At 40.1% G+C, this 20,000-nt stretch overlaps 1 protein-coding gene across 1 annotated transcript; it reads left to right on the top strand.

The window, feature by feature from the left end:
• Positions 1-6,427: 6,427 nt before the first annotated feature.
• On the top strand, positions 6,428-19,857 carry LOC137972929 (lutropin-choriogonadotropic hormone receptor-like). Its single transcript, XM_068819616.1, has 5 exons — positions 6,428-6,480; positions 15,527-15,736; positions 15,875-15,946; positions 16,677-16,748; positions 18,396-19,857. The coding sequence occupies exons 1-5, from the start codon at positions 6,428-6,430 to the stop codon at positions 19,855-19,857; spliced, it is 1,869 nt and encodes a 622-aa protein (XP_068675717.1).
• The last annotated feature ends 143 nt before the right edge of the window (positions 19,858-20,000 follow it).

Below are 20,000 nucleotides of genomic sequence, written 5' to 3'. Positions count from 1 at the left end.
AGTAGAGAAACTATGTTACGCCACCCAAGTCTGGTCGCCCTCTTACGTTACTCTGAATGCTAAGGTGAACAGGTACAGAGACGTGCAAGCAGGTGGATTTTACGTACGCGCAGAGGCGAGACGTCGTACAAGGAGCGGCTGATCATGCTAGACTTACTTCCACTGTCTCTAGATCGCGAACTCAGAGACTTGGTCTTTTTTAATGAATGCCTTTACTGTAATACTGATTTAGATGGACGCCACTTTTACGTGCCCATGCGATTCTTCATTTTATTTTATTTTTTTTCCTAACGAATGTTTGAGGATTCATTTTATTGTAAATTAATCTAGAGGCGGTGCCTCGCATGGGGCGCTGGTCCCGTTGCACCTCTCTCTTTTGGGTTTTGCTCTTTCTCTCTTTTTTTAAATTTATTTTTTGTTTTGCTTTTCGTCGTTTTCGTGTGTACTATATTTGTGAATTTGTATTATATATTATAAGAGGAGTACCCGATAAAGTTCTTCCGTTGGTAATGTCATCGATAAGTCGATAAGTCTTTTGTACAGGATGACTATAAGTTGCGCATATACAAATAGTTGCACTATCGCCGTGCCACACTTGCACCTGTCTGCTGTGTCTGAGTCCAAATCACCTCGGCGGTTAGGTAGCGGCTTAAACACAAAAATGTGTTTATGTTCGGAATCTGCATTTATGGCCGCAGTTTGATCCTCTAGGGATTTTACGCCACATCTCGGTATTTAAGCCTTGTCGCCTCTCGCGTTAGTCACTCGACACAGCCAGTTTTATCGCTCGCACCTTGCCGAGCTTAATTTTGTAGTATGGGAGACGAGCCTGTTACAAAGCAAGATCTTGATAGTTTCAAAGATTTCGTTGTTAGTCAGCTCGCCCCTCACAAATCACCCTTCGCAAATCAGTGAGGTACAGAAATCGCAAGAGGTTGCCTCAGCCGCCCTTTCTGCTTCTAATTCTTTGAAGGAACAGTCAGAGATCAAGTTTAATCACACCGGCAACGAACGTAATTTCAAATTTAACGGTCAAGTGTTAGCCAAGCTTGTTTCACTTAAGGATCATTTGGCCGATCTACCTCCCGAGTCTGAGGCGTTTTCCATTCTTAACGAAGCCGTAGAACTTTTACAGGAACGTAACCGTAAGATACGGATCGCGGATTCGTCCGAGGCCGGTTGGTTGACCGTTAAACACTACGAATCTAATCCCGTCTCGTTGAGCGAGGACGACGACAAGAGAATTTTTCGCTGCGGAGAGGCAGGCTCTGAGAGATCAAGTTCGACAAAGAAAGAAGCGTAATGTTGAGGGATTTGCGGTCCGAAATCGTCAAGCTCAACCTTTCTTCTCCCCTTACTCAAGGCAGTTCAACGGGAGTCAGCGTTCTTGGCAATTTTCATAGCCGTTCGCTTCCTCTTCGACAAACTAACACAGTTTCACCACTAACCGTGAATTCACCCGAGGGCCTTGTCGATACTGCGGTTCTTCAGGCCACTGGTGGAAGGAGTGCCCGGTCCGTCTCGCAAGGTTTCACGTCGGCTGCTCATCTAGCCAGCTGCCAGCTAGTTCCAGAGGCGCCGTTAACCGTTCCTGAAAATTCGTTTATGGCGTCTTTACAGCAGGAGGCTTCCGGCGCTCTAGGCGTTCATTATTCAGCTTCGCATTCTGGCTCGAAGGCGGGTGATGTCAACGCCCGTGTGGAGGAGGAGTTTGCTGACTTACTCTCACAAGATAAGTACAGTTTCGACTCTGAATACGAACAATGTTTGTCCTCTCGTGGTTTTGAGTATAAGCAGGGGTCAGCGCCCATAGTTTATAAGGATAGGCTCAGGAGCAAGGTTGATTTTTGGGTTAGCATCGGTTCCTCCCTTTGGGTTCTTTATATCATCCGTTTCGGGTATCCCATTCCTTTTATTTCATGGCCTCCTAGAGCGTTTTTCTGTAACAATAGGTCTGCCTTAGATTACGCCAGTTTTGTTGACAGTGCTATTTCTGATCTGCTTCTTGCGGGTTCTGTTATTGAAGTTTTTACTCCTCCCACGGTTGTCAATCCTTTAACGGTATCCGTTAGCCCTGTGGGAAAGTGCCAGCTTATTCTCGACCTCCGTCACGTCAATAAGTTTATTCCCAAAGTTAAGTTTAAAATGGAGGATAGTAGGACTTTTCTTAATTACGTTCACTCGCCAGGTTATATTCGCCAGGTTTAAATTCGATATGAAGTCTGGGTATCACCACGTAAGCATTCATGAGGAATCTCAAACATTTTTAGGCTTTCAGTGGCCCCTCGGTAGCTCTATAAAGCCCAGGTTTTTTGTTTACGCCGTGCTCCCGTTCGGTCTCTCGCCAGCGCCTTACGTGTTCACAAAGGTTTTTAGGCCGTTAGTTAAGCATTGGCGCTCCCGGGGCATACCCTTGGTCTTGTATTTAGACGACGGCGCCGGATGCCTCCATGATTTTTCGGTACCTCAGAGTACTGCTTCGGCTGTTAGATCCGATTTGGCAAATGCGGGCGTGGTCGCCAATGAGGAGAAATCTATTTGGGCTCCTACCCAGGTTTAGAATGGTTGGGCATTTTCTGGGATCTTTCGCGTGGCCGCATATTTATTCCTCACCGCCGCATTGTCAAGTTGCTTAGGGCACTCCTATCACTAAAATCTGGGTCTCGCTCCGTTACCCCACGCGTGGTTGCCTCTGTTACAGGGCAAATTATTTCCCTCACCCAGGGTTTTGGCAACATTGCACTCCTTATGTCCAGATTCCTCCAGTCATTTGTCAAACTTCACAGCGGGTGGGATTGTCCTTTGGATTTTAGGTCCTATCAGTTTTTCTCCGAATACCTGCAGGAAATTGATTTCTGGCTTTCTAACTGTGCCAGACTCAATGGGAGGTCTCTCACCAGATATTCGCTTCCCATGACTCTCGTGTTTTCCGCCGCCAGCAGTTTCGCCTGCGGTGGGTGTGCCTTCCGCGTTGATAGCGAGGAGTTCGATCTTTTCTTTCAAGCGTTTTCCTCTTTGGAGTCCGGTTTAGATAGTAACGCCAGGGAATTGTTAGCCATTCTTTACTGCCTGAAATCGTTTCGGGCTTCCCTTACGGGCAAAGTGGTCAAGGTCTTTACGGATAGTAAGAACGCGGCGTCTATTTCCGCCAAGGGCAGCAACAGCCTTCGTTTGCATGCTTTAGCTCTTGAAATTTTCGCCTATTGTGCCGCACATGATATTTCACTTGGAGTTGAGTGGATCCCACGCTCACTCAACTCTTACGCGGATTCGGACAGCCGCGTTGTTGATTATGATGATTGGGCTGTTTCCACTATTTTCTTCCAACATGTTAGCAGTATTTTTGGTCCTTTTGACGTCTATCGTTTCGCATCCTCTCTTTCCGCTAAGTGCGAGCGTTTTTACTCTAAGTTCTGGTGTCCCGGTTGCGAAGGCGTGGACGCTTTTAGTGCCAGTTGGGGCGGCGTTAACAACTATTTGGTTCCTCCAGTCCTTCTTGTCGCGCGTACGTTAGCGCATTTGGAAACGTCTCGCGCGCGGTATGCTTATCGCCCCCAAATGGCCTTCTGCTAGTTTTTGGCCTTACCTCTTTCCCCTAGGTCACCCTCGGGATTCAGTTTCCCGAATCATAGAATTTTCTGACCCGTCAAGTATTTTTGACGATTCCCACTTGGGGTTCCCTACTATTTTTAGCGCTTGCGGTTTTCGCGCTCCTGTACTTGTTATTTATTTGGATGCCAGTTCGCATTTTTAGAGCCGTTATTCAAGCATTGGTACTTTATTGCAGAGCTTTTCGCGCTATTCCATGTAGCGCTTTTAGCGGTTCACGGACGACTTTCGTTGCTTTATAGCGGTTCACCTACGCTGTGTAGCGCTTTATAGCGGTTCGTGTGTGTCCCTTGTCGCTTTATAGCGGTTCACGTACGATATTTAGCGCTTTATAGCGCGTGTCCTTTTTCGGTTTATTCCAGTTCGTTTTTTCATAGTTTTTTACAGGCTAGTGCCTTATTGACGGTCGCTCTAGAGCGTGTTTGCTTATCTTTTGTAAACGTATGGCCTTTGTTGGCAACCTTGTACGGATTTTAGGGGTTTTTGTTTTCTTCGTATATTGTTGTTATTGCCTATACTTAAGATGTACGCGTTATTGGCTGTCCACGCTTAATAAATTGCAATCGGTATTCCACGTCTACCATTTTTTCCTCATTTCTCTTATGCCTTATTTTTTCCTTTATTTGTTTACAAGTTCCAGGGTATCACGCGTTCACCATCCGGCTTTGGAGAGCCCGCGTACGCACATTCCAGCGGTTCTTGCCCACAGCAAGGCTCCTAGCACGTTCAAGACCTACCACGGTTGTTTCAAACGTTGGAAATCTTGGGCTAGTGGTTTCCCAGAGGTTATTTACTTCCCGGCTCAAGAGGAACACGGAGCCGCAGTTTGATCCTCTAGGGATTTTACCCCACATCTCGGTATTTAAGCCTTGTCGCCTCTCGCGTCAGTCACTCGACACAGCCAGTTTTACGGCTCGCACCTTGCCGAGCTTAATTTTTCTAGTATGCTGTTTACGTTTAGTCTCGTAGTTTACAGTGATGTAATTCGTTTTTTCTCCGCCACTACTTTATTTCTTGTATGTTAGCTTTTTCTCGTCCCCAATAAACACAACTGGTCGTGTCCTTCCTATTTCAACGTGTTGTTGCCTTTCTGCTGATTAGAACTTAAACGTTTTCCCTGCGGCGGAACGCAGTGACATAGCAGAGAATTTATATTCTCCTTACAGCCCCTATAAAGCATTAAGCACGAATAAGTCTTTTGCCTGGCCCCACGGGAATTGCAAAATTTAAATAAGAATGGTCCTACAAAACGCTATTGTGAAATTTCTTTGTTGAACTCCGCTATAGATTTGATATGCGAATATTGAATTTCTTTATTTCTTTCCGGCTGGCAAAAACTCCTAGATCAAGTAAAAGAAAACACTTCCTTGCGAATCTAGCGAGCTAAGATGGTTGAGCAGTCAAGAATCCAGAACTCTTCAAATTACCCGATCATTTACTGCATTTCATTTGTTTGGTGAGATTATATGATAATACATTTTCCGATTCCACTCATTGAACCCGTGAGGAGGGAGCAGCCGCCAACTAGGATCAAAGAAAAAACGCTGGTGAATATAGCAACAGAACGACTGCAAGGTTTGTGATCCAATAGTTATTTATATCAAAGTTCACATTTGACCGAAATTTTAGCTCATTATTAACAAACTTCTTATTCAACTGAACTCTTTGCAATTAACGCCAGACGTTCAGAACATGTCGATTTAAATTTTTGCATAAAACGTCTCCACGTGTCTCCAAAAGTTAATTGCCAGCCCTCTTTTGAAAAATAGTTTCGTGTTTAATGCTGCTTTTTACAGTAAGCTTCAAGGAGAGTGTTCGACTCTGAAAGCGCGAAACTCCCGTGCTGCATATTGATTCAGCTGCGTACACACGCATTGCATTCTTACTTGAGTCTTCGACGTCATTTTCTCCTCGATCCAGCTTTCTCAATATTTTAAAGTTAGTAATGGCGGACCATTAAACAGGGAAATTCCAGTTAAAATAAACAGGTGTCTTTTTGAAATCAAGGCTTAAAAACTTTGTTCAGTTACTGTTTCAAAGAAAAATAAAAATTGTTTTTTTGGTCATAGTAGCACTTATAAAATTGGTCATATAAATAAAGCTTTCCTTTCGTTACTGCTAAAGTAGCATTTATAACTGCTAGAATGTCTTAGGTTATACAAAATACATAAGATGAAACTCGATATAATACTGAATAGCAATTTCAGATTAACACAAAACGCAACAGAGATAAACGAAAAGCTTGAGAAGACAGAGTAGCCTTATTGTCTACTTTTGATTCGAGTCTACGAAAAAAGAAACATCGTCGAACGATATGAAATTTCAATTTCTTTTAGAACAAAGCCAGGGTCTTCGGTGTGGCTAACCTTAGTTTCAGCTGCCTCCTAACTACGCTGGCTAAATCACCTCTCAGTCCCCGAGTGACATGATAGCTGGAGAGGAGAGGGCGGCAGAAATTCAAGCAACATTGTGGCGGAGAATCATTTACAAGTGATCCAGTTAAAAGCTGTGATGCACGTGACACTGGGCACTAGAACGTTGGAACATCATATATCCAACGTGAAATGCAAAAATTTGGGTAGAAAGTTCAAAGTAGTTGTGCAGCGTTTAAGAGTCTATAACCGAGATCTTCTTCGGTGATAGAATGATTGATCTCATCAGGGGCGTAGCCAGGATTTCTAGGAGGGGGGGTTCCAAATTGGTTCCAACGAAAAATACAAGACTTTGGCGTTTACGCTATGTAAACATAAGACGCCTTGGTTTCCGTTGAGCAAACGTGCTTATCGCTTCCTCGATATTTATGTCTCGGTGGTAATTGATGCTCATCAACGCCAGCCCAGCCTCTCGCTCGCTTGACATGGTCGACCTCAGGTATGTTTTTAATCTTCTTGGTGTACTGAATGAGCGTTCACATTCAGCTGACGTCATCGGCAACGTGCACAACATGCAGATCAAGGTGTGGATGTTAGGAAAGAACTCTCGATCGCATACACCTTATTTCAAAATGGCAGCCATGTTAGTATTCTTTTGTTTCATTGTAAACTGGCCCTTTTGGCCTCGCTTTCAAACGTAGAATTCAAAAGAATATTTACCCTTGAATGAGGCCAACAGGGCCACTTGTAATCAAACAAAAGAATACTAAAATGGGGGCCATTTTGGAGTAAGGTGTATGCTGCGAATGTCTGAACTGCACTGGTGGGGAGGTCGGCATCCTCAGTGCTGCACCACGTTCTCTTCCATCGCAGGAGCTCAACATCAACCACATGAGGAGAAGGAAGGTCGTTCTCATAAAACTCCAGCGCTGCTTCAATGTCAGAATTTCTGTCTCATGTCTCCGAAAATGCAAGTGAAACGCAAATAGATAACACAATGACGTTCACTGTACTTATTGTAAGCATAGAACAAAACGAAGAATTTCAGGAATCGAGAGTCCATTACACTCTTGCTGGGATAAAATCACTGTTAAAAATAGGAGAGGGGGGTTCCTTGGCTCGAGAGGGGGGGTTCCGGAACCCCTGGAACCCTCCCCTGGCTACGCCCCTGCTCATCATGATCATAGAAACGCGAAATCAAAAAAGATTCATATCAACAACAGAACAGTTTTAAATCAAGTAAGACATTTGGAACCTAAGCCTTGGCAAAACAATCGTACGTAGGTCATTTGACTTAACATTGACATAGCTTCACTACTTCCCCGGTGCACAACAACCTACTTAAATCCATTCAGTTATTTATCTGGTTTGCACTGATTCAATTCCACTGGAATTTGACGTTTCAGTATACCGCAAATTCACCACTCTAATGATAATCTGAAAATTATAGTAACTGATACAAATGGAGCGGAATTTAATTAAAAACCCAACTAACAAAAGGGATCCTGTTGACCATTGAAAAAGGATAGTAAAGAGGCTCACCAAAGACCAATCCACTCAAAGTGGAGAACGTTCCTCCCTTTATTTTTAGAACTAGTTTGACCCCCGTTTTAGGCCTGATAAAATGGTACTTAGCTATCATTTTTTATATGTTTAAACTACGAAATGGACATTAAATGCAAAGTTAGAATGATGATCGCAGTCTTGGAGCCAAAAACTGAGTGTGAGGTGATCATGTCGCGGTCCCACAATTTGCTTACATTTCTTTGCAAGGTCGCGCAATTTGAAAGGCTCACATTTTCAGTAATATTCAGTGGCTTTTGCTACTCCAGTACTGGAAGATTGGCACTGGTTACCGGTGAAATATCGTATTATGTTCAAGATACTACTTCTAGACAATAAAGTACAGCATAGAATGGCCCCTGTATATTTGGTGTCTCTTTTAAGGCCGAAAACTGCTAGATGCTATAATCTAAGAAATCAGGACAGCATTCTACAGATCCCCAAATACCAAGTACAAGACATTTGGAGACAGGGCTTTCTTTAAAGCTGGCCCTACACTATGGAACAATCTTCCACTGAGCATTGGAAATCAAACTAAAATTGAAACATTGAACAAGGAACTCAAAACAAATTTATATAGATTAGATTTTTATAATTAATCATTTATTTATATGATTATTATTTACATAGTAATTTTTCATTCATGTAAATATTCATTTTTAAACAGCGCTATAGAATATCAATTAGTATTAGCGCTTTATAAATTGTAATTATTACTATTATTATTTATTTGAGGAGGCAGTGCAGCTCAGTGCTTAGGGCGGGTGCCTTGAGATCAATCGGGTTCAAGACATGTTCTAACCACTGATCGAATTTGTTCCGGGTAGTCCCTGCACTTGTAAAAGCCAACTAGCTTGCCTCCGGCCAGTTGGGATTCTTGACTGTTGTTGTTGAATGTTCTGTGCTGTCGTGATTGTGTTTCATCGGCCCTGAAAAGCCCCTATGGGGAGTGGTCAATTAAATTGTATCGTATTGTATTTTATAAAATAATTAGGATAGTACGCACATTCTCATTGGTCAATAGCTGTATTTAAATGAGAGGATATAAACACGGCTGTGATATCACAAGAACTTTGATTGGTTATTTGTTATCAGAAAACGCGTTTTGATTAGCTGGTAGGAAATATGAGCGTGTATCAAGAAAATCTGTTTCAATCAAGAAGTAAAAAAAAAACAGCATTTTCCTTCATTTGTCGGTTTTGCATAACTGTAACTGTCTCGAATTCTCCCATTTCCCCCCTTGTAAACACGGAAAAAGTCCTCTATTGCTTAATTAAGTACATAACAATGATTTTTCTATTTGATCAAGTTTCGAGCGCTTCTCGCGTAATTCACAAAAAAACTCTTAGAATAAATAGCATGCAGCGCCCGAGCGAAAAAAAGCAAGGTCATCCCACTTGATCTTTTTATGTACTTTTTTAATGTCCTGTGCCTGACTATCAATAAGTGCCAAGTTTAAAAAAACCTGGCTACTGAGTATGTCATTTTCAAGGAAATTAATTACGTTGATGTTTCCATAGCAACTTCCACTTCATAATATAACATTACAAATGAAAAACTATCTTTTGACCAAAAATTTGCAAGCTCTTGAGACTCCTTGAAAAGCAATACCTGAAATTGAACTTAAAAAAAAGGAACGTTTGACCGCGTACCTCTTGACATTTAGTGCGCAATGTCTTTCCTTACGACTTCTAATTAAGCATTCTTCAATATGACTACTGAAGTTGCACAAAAGATTTTTCGCACAGCCGGTGTTAATAAAACGCCTAAACAGCCTCTTTCTGAAAATAAGTAAATGCTACAAACGACCCATTTGTACATCTAATGGATCTCATTTTGGCCAAAAAACAAAAAAAAGATGCAATGATTCAGCTTCATTTGAAAGATATCAAAAGCTGTATTCGCTTAATATCTTTATTCTTCAGTCTATGGGATAAGAAACTTCATTACAAACACCCTGACCTTTAGTTCGAATAAAGCAGATGTCTAGAAAGAAATCGCAAGGTAAGGATTTAAGTTAGAAAAACGCGTTAACATGCAACATTTAAAATTTACAAGGTGTATATAAATTTCAACATATTCAAATGCCCCATATATCTAGTAAAATAAATCATTTTAAGAGATAAAAAGATAGAAGTTCATCCTCAACGATATTAATTTAGGCGAAAGCAAGTTAAATTTTTTAACGTAATATTGTAAAGTTGTCAGTAGGAAAAAAAGGGGTCAACTCTCTCTCCTGGAGATTGAAACATTTTTGTTCTATGGTCACTGTGATTTGTTCACTTCTTTTTCTTCATGTACATCCCTTGTGGAAAGGGCATCCCGTTGGTTTTAAATCAGTCACCTGTCGATTAAAACCTTTAAATAAGAGAGCAGAATTTTCTGAGTTTATGAGGATTTTTTAAAAAAATGGTTTCACGTACGTTAAAAAATCTTTTCAGATAAGGCTGATAAAGCGTAGTTCCCTCTAAAAGCACTTAATTCTTAGCTTATAAACTCTGTGTTGCATTAAGGAATCTCCGTCCATTTCAAACTCAGTCGCAAACGGCGACTAGGGGTCGTGTTACGCGGTGGTAACACGTGGAGTGATGATTTAAAACGTTGTATCTGGCGTTTTGAAGCAGCAAGGATAATAGGATATGTTTAAAATAGCATTTTAGCAGGTGTTTGACAATTTTAATGTGAATCTCCGTAAAAATGAACGATTTCAAACTTCTATTCCATGTATTCCTATTCCGGAATACAGTCAATCAAACGCACCCTTAGGGAATTTCATGACAGTTTTGAAAACCTTGGCGATTTTAACTACAAGAATCGTCAGGTAGTTAAAATGACATTTGTCATTACATGCCTGGCAACTTATGATTGGACAAGGAATGCAATTAATGTAAAATACGCGAGTTTGCATAATGTAATAACTACAATAACGGCATCCAAGAAAAAGACCATAAATAATAGCAGCAAAGGCTTGGCAAACTCGTGAACAAAAAAACAACCACTATTATTGCCTTTGGAAATATTCAAAGTTAATTCATTAATTAAGGCATTTTTTAATGTCTTCTGCGCCTCATTTAAAAATAATAATAATAAATAATAATAATAATAATAATAATAATAATATTAATAATAATAATGATAATGATAATGATGATGATGATGATGATGATAATATTCTGCTATGGTTGACTTTCAGCATTTTGAGCATTTTGGAGCAAAACCTCAAAAATTTCCTCATTCGGTCGAAATCACACTGAGGTGGGAAACGTGTCAAGTCCCTCTCGTGAATCTGTACTAGACGAGGACTCGATTAATGGACTTGCCACAAAGTCCCCGAAAACCGACCATATTAATTTTTGCCAACTTAAGGATCCTGTACGGCAGAGGAAACAACGAACAGACCTTATTGATTCTATTCTATATATGATTATTTAGAAAACGTATAATACAAGAGAAAAATCAAGTAGCTGTGTTTAGTAAGCGTTAAAAAGGGTACCAAAAATCATTTTTTTTCTTTGCAAAAAGGAAAACTTATATTTGTCATAACGTACATGCTTGCCAAACGAACCATATAACTTTGTGGGCAAATTCCAAAATTATCACCACCAACCAGTGACATCCTTAACTGACTAGCTTTGTTCTTTGGAACCTTGGCACATTAACTCCGCCCACGCTCCTTTAAAACATGATGACTGTGGCCTTTATCTCAAACATATTTAAACCTCATTTAACAGAAGGCTAAACGGACGAACACTAATCAGTGAGTATCAAAGGCCGCCGGCCTTTTTTTTCGTCCTTACAGATCACCCCTGATAAATTCTAACTTTGTAAGTTTCATGATTTCATGATTATTATTCTAACCAGAGGAGCATGAAACCATTTCTGAATGATGGAGTTGAAAGCAATTTATCATAGTCGGTGATGCACTGAAGAGCAGACCAAGTAAATTTCTACTTTTTTAGACCAACTAAAAAACCAAGCAAGTAATTTTATTGGTTTTCTTCACCCACAAACTCGATCCTTTATATTTCTTTGAGCTTCTTCAACGTTAAACGCGTTTTCTGGTTCTATTTGATGTAAACAGAGCAAATTTTATAGCGCTTATTTACATTCAGTACCTGGAAGAGAGCAATTTCAAGAGTAATCGCTCGCTGCGACTCGTCGTAATGTAAGCATTGACAAAAGCTATCTTTCGTTAGAGTGCTATCAGTTAACGTTTAATCACTCTAGTAGAGAGATTAAGCATCGCTTTTACGTGAAACGGCAAACGCGAAACGGTGGGCTGCTGCTTGTCATAAAAGCATGGAAATCATGTTATTCGAACTCGTCTCTTTCTTTTAAAAAGTCGCTTGATACCTGCTGCTAAGAGCCAAGAAATGAGCTCATATCAAACGAGTTTCTTCCACATTTGGCAAAACGCAAATTTTAGTCCGACGTTTGCCGTTTGCCGTAAACGTGATGCTTAATCTCTCTACTAATGGAAATAAACACCTCTAACCCGGGAGAAATGATTTAAACATAAGTAACAGAAGGACTCGCGACGTTGGATCGAAGAAGAAGATAACATTGGTTGAACTACTGCTGTGTAGTTTCTGCAATTTATGTTCAAGACTTCAATAGTGTATCAGAAATGATAGCGGAAAATTTTCACATTGAATTTTTCAAGTTGTAATTGTCATTACTTCAGTTCACAGTGTTGTTCGCTGACTGGTACCTACTTAGCGGCAACAGGGGCACCCAACGAAAACATAGTTCAAAACCACTTGAACATAGCATTGTTAAACGTATTTTAGTATTTAAATGGTAGATATAGGCATATTTTTATCCCCTGAAAATTTTTATCTGTTCGGATTTCCTAGCTGAAAGTCTAGTGATGATCCGAAAACTATAGGGATCAAAACTTACTATAGGGAGCCAAAAAAAAGGCTCCCGTAAATTCTAGGTTACCTTTTTAGGGTAAAAATCCGTTAAAAGTGGGCAAATTATACCATTTTTTCAGATGTTCGAAAATCCTAGGAGAGGCAGTCAAGCAAGAAATTTTACAACAAATGTTCCGAAAATTCTAGATTTCAAATCGTCTTCCGAACATATATTTTCCGAAAATTGACGTTGGGTGCCCCTGACTGTTATTTAGTTTGCAAATCTCCATGACAAGGAAAACAGAATTGACAATATGCTTTCAATGCAAGATGACGATGCACTCTTATTGATTTCTCTCAAAAAGGCTGAAAAAAAGCCAATCCGTCCTAAAAACTGAAAAAAATCATCATATTAGTGTCGTAGCACTAGCAATAATAACCATCCAAATAAAGTGATGACTGATACAACCTCTGCTATGACTCCTGTTGAAATAGCACAGCAGTCGCCATAATATCATTGGTATGTTAGTACGGTGGCCCAGAAGGGTCACACATGCAAATTAAAAATGTTGCTGCAAATTAAAAAGAGTACATGCAAATTAAACATTGTACAAAGAAACTAAAAATATTTACCTGCAAATTAAATATAGTAATTAAATATAGTACAAATTAAATATAGTAAAATTAAAAAAGATTGTGCTGCCAATTGAAAATACTACAGTACGTGCTAACTAAAAATTCGAGGCAACGTAACAAATTCGTTGCCGGAAAAAGTGGGGAAAATGTCATCGTTAATACTTGGAATTTCACTGTATTTGTAACATACTGCAAATAAGTAAACAAGAGTTGCGTTAAATTAGCTAAATACCTTGCTGCATATTGAAATAGTATTGAAGCAAAAGAAAACGTATCGATGCAAATTAAAAATGAAAAGTGTTGCGCGCGCATTGGCACCCATAAGGTACTGGGACGAGCTACTGGGGCAAGGACTTAGTCTTAGAACATTGAAAACACGGAATTCCCGAAACGGTGAAATAAGCTCCAAAAGGCACAATAATACACCAGAGGTGAGTCATTTCATTCCTTTTATTGAATGAACGTTAAATTGAGCGTTTTTTAGGCTTCATAATCGACGATATTTTATTTCCCATACAAAGTCTTATAACACGTTTAATTCTCAACGGCTGTCTGTAGTGACGCGAGCTTGGGCTGCCTATGGATGTACTAGCCTCAAAGAGTGCCACACTACTCTGTATCCTAGTGCTTGACCAGATTTCTGATTACATCTCGCAACTGGTCAACATCGACCTCGTTTCCTCTTCTTTTCAAGCCATAATCTCGCAGCCTGCGTTTTAGCGTACTTAAGCTCATTTTAATGCCATGGTAGTCGACCAAGAATTGCAAAATGAAATCATTTTCATACCCAAGATGAAAGTAGTTCCGTATTAGCGATCTTTCGTCCGCCATTTCGCAAGATTTCATGGCTCGCCCCAGCCAGTAGCTCGTCCCAGTACCTTATGGATTCCAATGCGCGCGCAAGACTTTCATTTCTAATTGGCATCGATACGTTTTCTTTTTGCTTCAATACTATTTCAATAAACAGCAAGGTATTTAGCTAATGTAACGCAACTCTTGTTTACTTATTTGCAGTATGTTACAAATACAGTGAAATTTCAAATATTAACGATGACATTTTCCCCACTTTTTCAGGCAACGAATTTGTTACGTTGCCTCGAATTTTTAGTTCGCATGTACTGTAGTATTTTCAATTGGCAGCACAATCTTTTGTAATTTCCATGTACTGTATTTAATTTGCAGGTAACTATATTTATAAGGTCGCAATAGTAAAATCAACAACACCTCCTCCGGCCTTCAAAACGATCTTAATAAACTTTCTGACACCTTGAATCGTAATTCATTTCCCTCGCACATTATTGACAGAACTTTCAAGCGGTATCTTGACGGGTCTTTTTCTCAAAAAAGCCGGAACTCTAATGATGACAATAATACACGTTATCTTAAACTCCCTTTTGTCGGCCATTATTCCAAAATAGCGAAACTTAAACTCCGACAACTTACTAAGCGCTTTTGCAAATCTGACCTAACTATCAAATCAGTTTTCACTTCATTCAAAATTAAAAGCATGTTTAGTGTTAAAGATCGTACTCCTGTTGCTCTAAAATCCATGGTAGTTTACCAATTTTCTTGTTCGAGTTGTAATTCCCGTTATCTTGGCGAAATTAGTCGCAACTTTTCTACCAGGATAAAGGAACACACGGAAAGCGATAAAAACTCGCATATTTTTAAGCATTTTAACACATCTCCTTTATATAAGGACAAATACTCCCCTTCTTGCTTTAGTGTTCTGGATTCTGCCAGCAACTCAATTGATTTAAAACTCAAAGAAGCTTTTTATATAAATAAGATCAAACCGGAACTTAACAAACAATTGCAGCATTACAACACTTTTCTCACGTTTTAGTTTACACCTTGATGTTTGGTGTCACACTGTAAATAGTACCCGCTTTTGTACTACGTCATGTTGTAATAATTTTTTCATCTACCCGTAGACTTTATAACTGTTCACACTTAGGAACTCATTAAACTGATGATGACATAAGCATGCCCAAACATGTCTTTTAAAAAAGTTGTCTGTTTCTTACAGTAAATATTTTTAGTTTGCATGTACAATTTTTAATTTGCATGTACTCTTTTTAATTTGCAGCAACATTTTTAATTTGCATGTGTGACCCTTCTGGGCCACCGTATGTTTGTCCTAGTGAATGCATATGTGCAAGTGAATTTCCGCGGTGCTACTACTACTACTACTACTACTACTACTACTACTACTACTACTACTACTACTACTACTACTACTACTACTACTACTACTACTACTACTATTACTATTTTACCCTGCGAGCAGTTGGTTTCTCCAACGCTTCCCAAGAAAGAAACTGCTGCGAGCAACCGTTAGTTTCTTTGAGTGAGCCGCCGTCCAGCGCCAAGGACGAATAAATTAAATTTGAACCGGTAAATCGACTTAGTAAACTTGTTTTGACGAACGTATGCAACGCATGCAAAAATGTAATATTGTTTTTGCTTTTGGATTTTTTTTCCTATCAGTTGTGGAATGGTTATCCTGTTGTCGGTATTGGTTTTTGTACATTTCGGTGTGATACATGGAGAAACACTCGAGCGGAATAAGACAGATTGGCGTCCATGTTCTCATGGCTGCAATTGCTCACAAGTGGATGACTATACTGTCGCTAAATGTGACGTATCAACAGTGAAACTACGCGAGACCTTTGTTCTTCCAAAGAACACCTCAGTTTTGTAAGTACAGATCTCTGGCGCTTCCGTATTTTCACTGTACTTTGAATTGTGAAATAACTATTGGTGTGAAAATACTTGAAATGCCACTTACCTACCATAACTTTTGTTCTTTTTCTCTTTTCCTTCACAAAAAAACAGGGATTTGTCGAGGAACGGGCTTGTTGAAGTTCCTTATTTTGTACTCAATAAAAGTACAAACATTTTGGCTTTGTAAGTAAACAATTTATAAAACATTTGTAAAGCGATAACTATTATACAGCCATCGGATTTAGTGAAGATATTTAGACCAAAACTGGGTGATTAGCCCGAGGTAAAGCTCTCCCGAGGGGGTGGGGGTTGGGGGAGGAAAGAGAGGAAAGTTTCCCCCTCTCTCCTCCCCCACTCCAACCTCCTCAAGAGAGCTTGCTCGCAGGCTGAAATGTGATCAACCTTTTTATGCCAAAACCACACAAAACAGGTGGCAGTATTACAAGGGAACGTATTGCGCAAAACGTGCGTAGTGCTATTACTCAAGACAAGAAAAACAGACGAAATCAAACTCCAAAAACTAAACAATAGCCCTTTTTCGATATATTAAAATTCAGCTTGAAAGACAGGTTTAAAGGACAAAGACAAAGGAAAGTGGATGATATGAAAATTTTTATCACGTTCATTCCAATGTGTGTCTATTGTTTTTGTCCTCACTGTCTCACTATCAAGCTGAAAATTTCATATTTCGAAAATGGCCTATTGAAATTTCATTGTTAGCCTTACCTCCCCATTGCGCCCTCTGCCCCTTATCTTGGCAACGCATGCGCATAGAGTTGAGTTTCTAGCAAAACAGAAAAAAGTATCATTAATGACAGTGATTCGAATAAAATTAACATCATAATACTTTTATTAACTGTGCTTGTCAAGATTAATTACTGTACTGACTTGCTTTGTTTTTCTTCTATCTTAGGCTGCTTTCAGGCAACAACATTGAGAACCTAAGCGAAACCTCGTTTCCATTACTGCCCCATCTTCTTTGCTTGTAAGTGTTTATTTCATTAGTGAATGGCAGAAACTAATCAAGGGAAGCCTCTATCTCCTTTACTTGGCCAAGGAGACAACCCTTTCCCGAGTAGATTTATTTATAGAACGCCTTCCTTGGGAGATTCAGCGCGCCCACTGTTGTAAAAGCCAATCAAAACAGAGCAAGAGAAAATGAGGGGACAGAGAAGGAGGCTCCCGGTCCAGCCCTTGGGATATGTCATGTCCACGAAAGTTATTTTTAGACGAGCGGAAGTCTTCCGAGACGTCCGCATGCAGGCCAACCTCGGTCCGATGTTTGAAAGAAAATATATATTCATCAGCCTTCCACGTGCGCCATCATTTTCTCTTTTCACTAAGAACCTGAGAGCGAGGCAAGACTGCATGCGGGCGTCTCAGGAGACAGACTTCCGCTAGAACAAAGACTTCTGCTCGTCTAAAAATAACTTTCGTGGACATAACATATCCCGGCCAACGCCTTTAGCCTCCCTCTCTGTCCCCTCATTTTCTCTTGAACAGAGCTATCTCAGCGTCAAGGGAATTGTGATAATTTTCGCGGGAAAAAAACATGTTCCTGAAAATATATTTACTCGGGAAAGGGTTAATTCAAGGAATTAGTGGAGACAGAGGCCCCACTTGCTTAGCTCCTGCGAATGGTTGGATTAAATTCAGGTAGCATAAGAAATAATTTCTCCATACACCTTTTGTAATACACCTTCTTTTATTTCCTTTTCCATGCATTGTCGCGTAAGTTCACAATAAGAGGTTAAAAGTGAGCAACTTCCTAAAAAGATTATGTTATGTCCGAATAAAACATGGATAGAACAGAGGATTTATTGAGAGAGGAAATGGTTAAAAAGACAAAAGAAGGCAAGATTTCATACTTGATTAATGTACCAGGTCACGCTTTTTGAACAAATATCTTCGGAAATAAAACCATTTTCGATTCTCTATTTTTCGGAGAGAAGGGGAAGGTTACAAGTAAATGTTTTAAAGGCGTCATTTTTGTGTGTGAAAGCTCTTTGTTAAAGGACCGCCATTTTGAACGCGTAAAAGCCTCCATTCCTCACACCTATCAATCGGTCAGACCAAGAGAGCATGAAGGTAAGAGAGGTAATCCCTCATATTTGCCCTATTCCCATCGTAATCCCTCTTAAGTTATTTTTAGATCTCCTGTGAGATCCGGTATTCCCACGAGAGTTGTCTGATAGCCAACCATATGTCCCCATTTTCGCGAAAAACGCGAATCACTGCGTGGGAATTCGCTCAGCTGTCATCATTGGTAAAAATGGGGACATATGATTGGCTATCAGTTAACCCTCGTCGGGATACCGGATCTCGTAGGAGATCTAAAAATAACTTAAGAGGCATTACGATGGGAATAGGGCCAATATGAGGGATTACCTCTCTTACCTTCATACTCTCTTGGTCAGACTCGAATCAGAACGCATTTCGGCCTAAAAAGTCTTTTCTTCGAATTTGTCACAACTACATTTGCCTCAAGAATTAACTATATTTACACGCAATTATCAAGGCAGACTTCCACGAAATGTTTCATGTCTCAAGGTAAAAGACAACGCAAAATGTAACCGGAAAAATGTAAATAATTGTCACTCAAAAACTTTCTGTTAATTTTTGTTTCTGGCAGAGACATATCCTTCAACAGCCTTAGAGAGTGGGAGGGTAACATCTCCCCTACCTTCCCGTCCCTGGAATCCGTCAACTTTGAAGGAAATCCTCTGTACTTCCCAGGCAGCAATCTCTTTCGTCTGGACAGCCTGATAAAAGTTCTTGGTATAAAGTGGAATGCTCAATGCGGGGAATGTAACTTAATCAATACCGAGTTCCTGTCAAGTTTAAACGAAAGTGAACTGTTTTGCAGAGTGGATGCCGAAGAATATGAATTTGCAGAAGAAATCAAGTACGGAAAATCCCTCTTTTTTACTGAAAAAGGGTTCTCTCCTCAGTGTATCTGCAAGAAAGAAAACTGTCACTCTGTGGAGATAAGCATGCCGTATGACCGGACGCTCAACACACTTCCAAGAAAACTGTTCTACGTTGAGTACATGTTCGGTGTCATCGCGCTTATGATAAATGTTTTAGTAGTCTTCATTTGCTTCGGCTCAATATCATTGCGAAAAAGCACATCCTTTATTTTGATTGGGAATATTGGCTTCTGTGACGCTATGATGGGAGTGTACTCGATCTTGCTTGGCAGGTTCACTGTGTATGAATTTATCGTGAACACAGAAAAATACCCCGATATCGATGTGTTTGTCAATTCATACTGTACAGTCATGGGTGCTATTTTTACAACAGCTCAAATAACTTCAGTTTCAACTTCATTCTTAGCAACATTGGAGCGTTACTTGTCGATTGTGCACTGCATGAAGCCCGAGTTGAGACTGAGGAAGTCGGTAGCGCTCCTGTGTTTGGCAGGAATCTGGTGCGTTGCTATTGGTTATTCACTTTTGGCTGTCTTTCAAGTTGGTGGTTTGAGGTATCATGGCGAGTTCACTTGTATGATGCCATTCACGGATGGACCGGAGATTTGGGACACTTCTATGACAGGTCTTGCTGTAACCTGCTCACTTGTTGTCTTTTATCTTGTAAGCTTTGCGTTGTACTTCCACCTCTTTGTTTACGTCAAGAAAACGGAAATTAGCGCAGGTGTGAAGCGAAAAGCCACCTTGGCTAAAAACATTTCTCTGATGGTTTTTACTAACTTTCTATTCTTTATAATCCCGATGGTTTGTACTTTGCTGTTTGTGTACCGGTACAGTGAACTCGCTGAAGCTTTTAAAGTCGACACACTTAAAGAGCTCCGGACTTATTTCATCATGTTGTCATGGCTTCCTGTAGTGTTGCTCTCTCTCAACTCGTGCTTAAATCCTTTTCTTTGTGCATTCAGACATCCAAAATTTCAAAAAGAGTTACAGGCTCTTGTTGATAAATTTAACTGCAAGTGCGAGAAACAATCTGAACAGCAGCCTTCCAACGTTTGGACGCTTACTACCACCAAAGGCTTCGAATTAAACTCAACAGTGGCTTTTAGAAACGAAGCATTTCTCGAGCAATATCGCTCAGCAGGCTCACTGGATGCTCTTTAAGATGACGCAACAACGGGTACTATGATAAACCTCAACTGTGATTGGAATCTCCAGCGATGTTTCTCGCGTGAGGCTACACCAACGAAGTACAGGGCTTTAAAATTCTGTAGTGCAATTGAGTTACTTGATAGTTAATATGTTAA

The sequence above is a fragment of the Montipora foliosa genome, chromosome 10, assembly GCF_036669935.1.
Source record: "Montipora foliosa isolate CH-2021 chromosome 10, ASM3666993v2, whole genome shotgun sequence".
Classification (NCBI taxonomy): Eukaryota; Metazoa; Cnidaria; class Anthozoa; order Scleractinia; family Acroporidae; genus Montipora; species Montipora foliosa.
The sequence above is the reverse complement of the archived record's forward strand: the minus strand, read 5'-3'. Positions and strand labels throughout refer to the sequence as shown.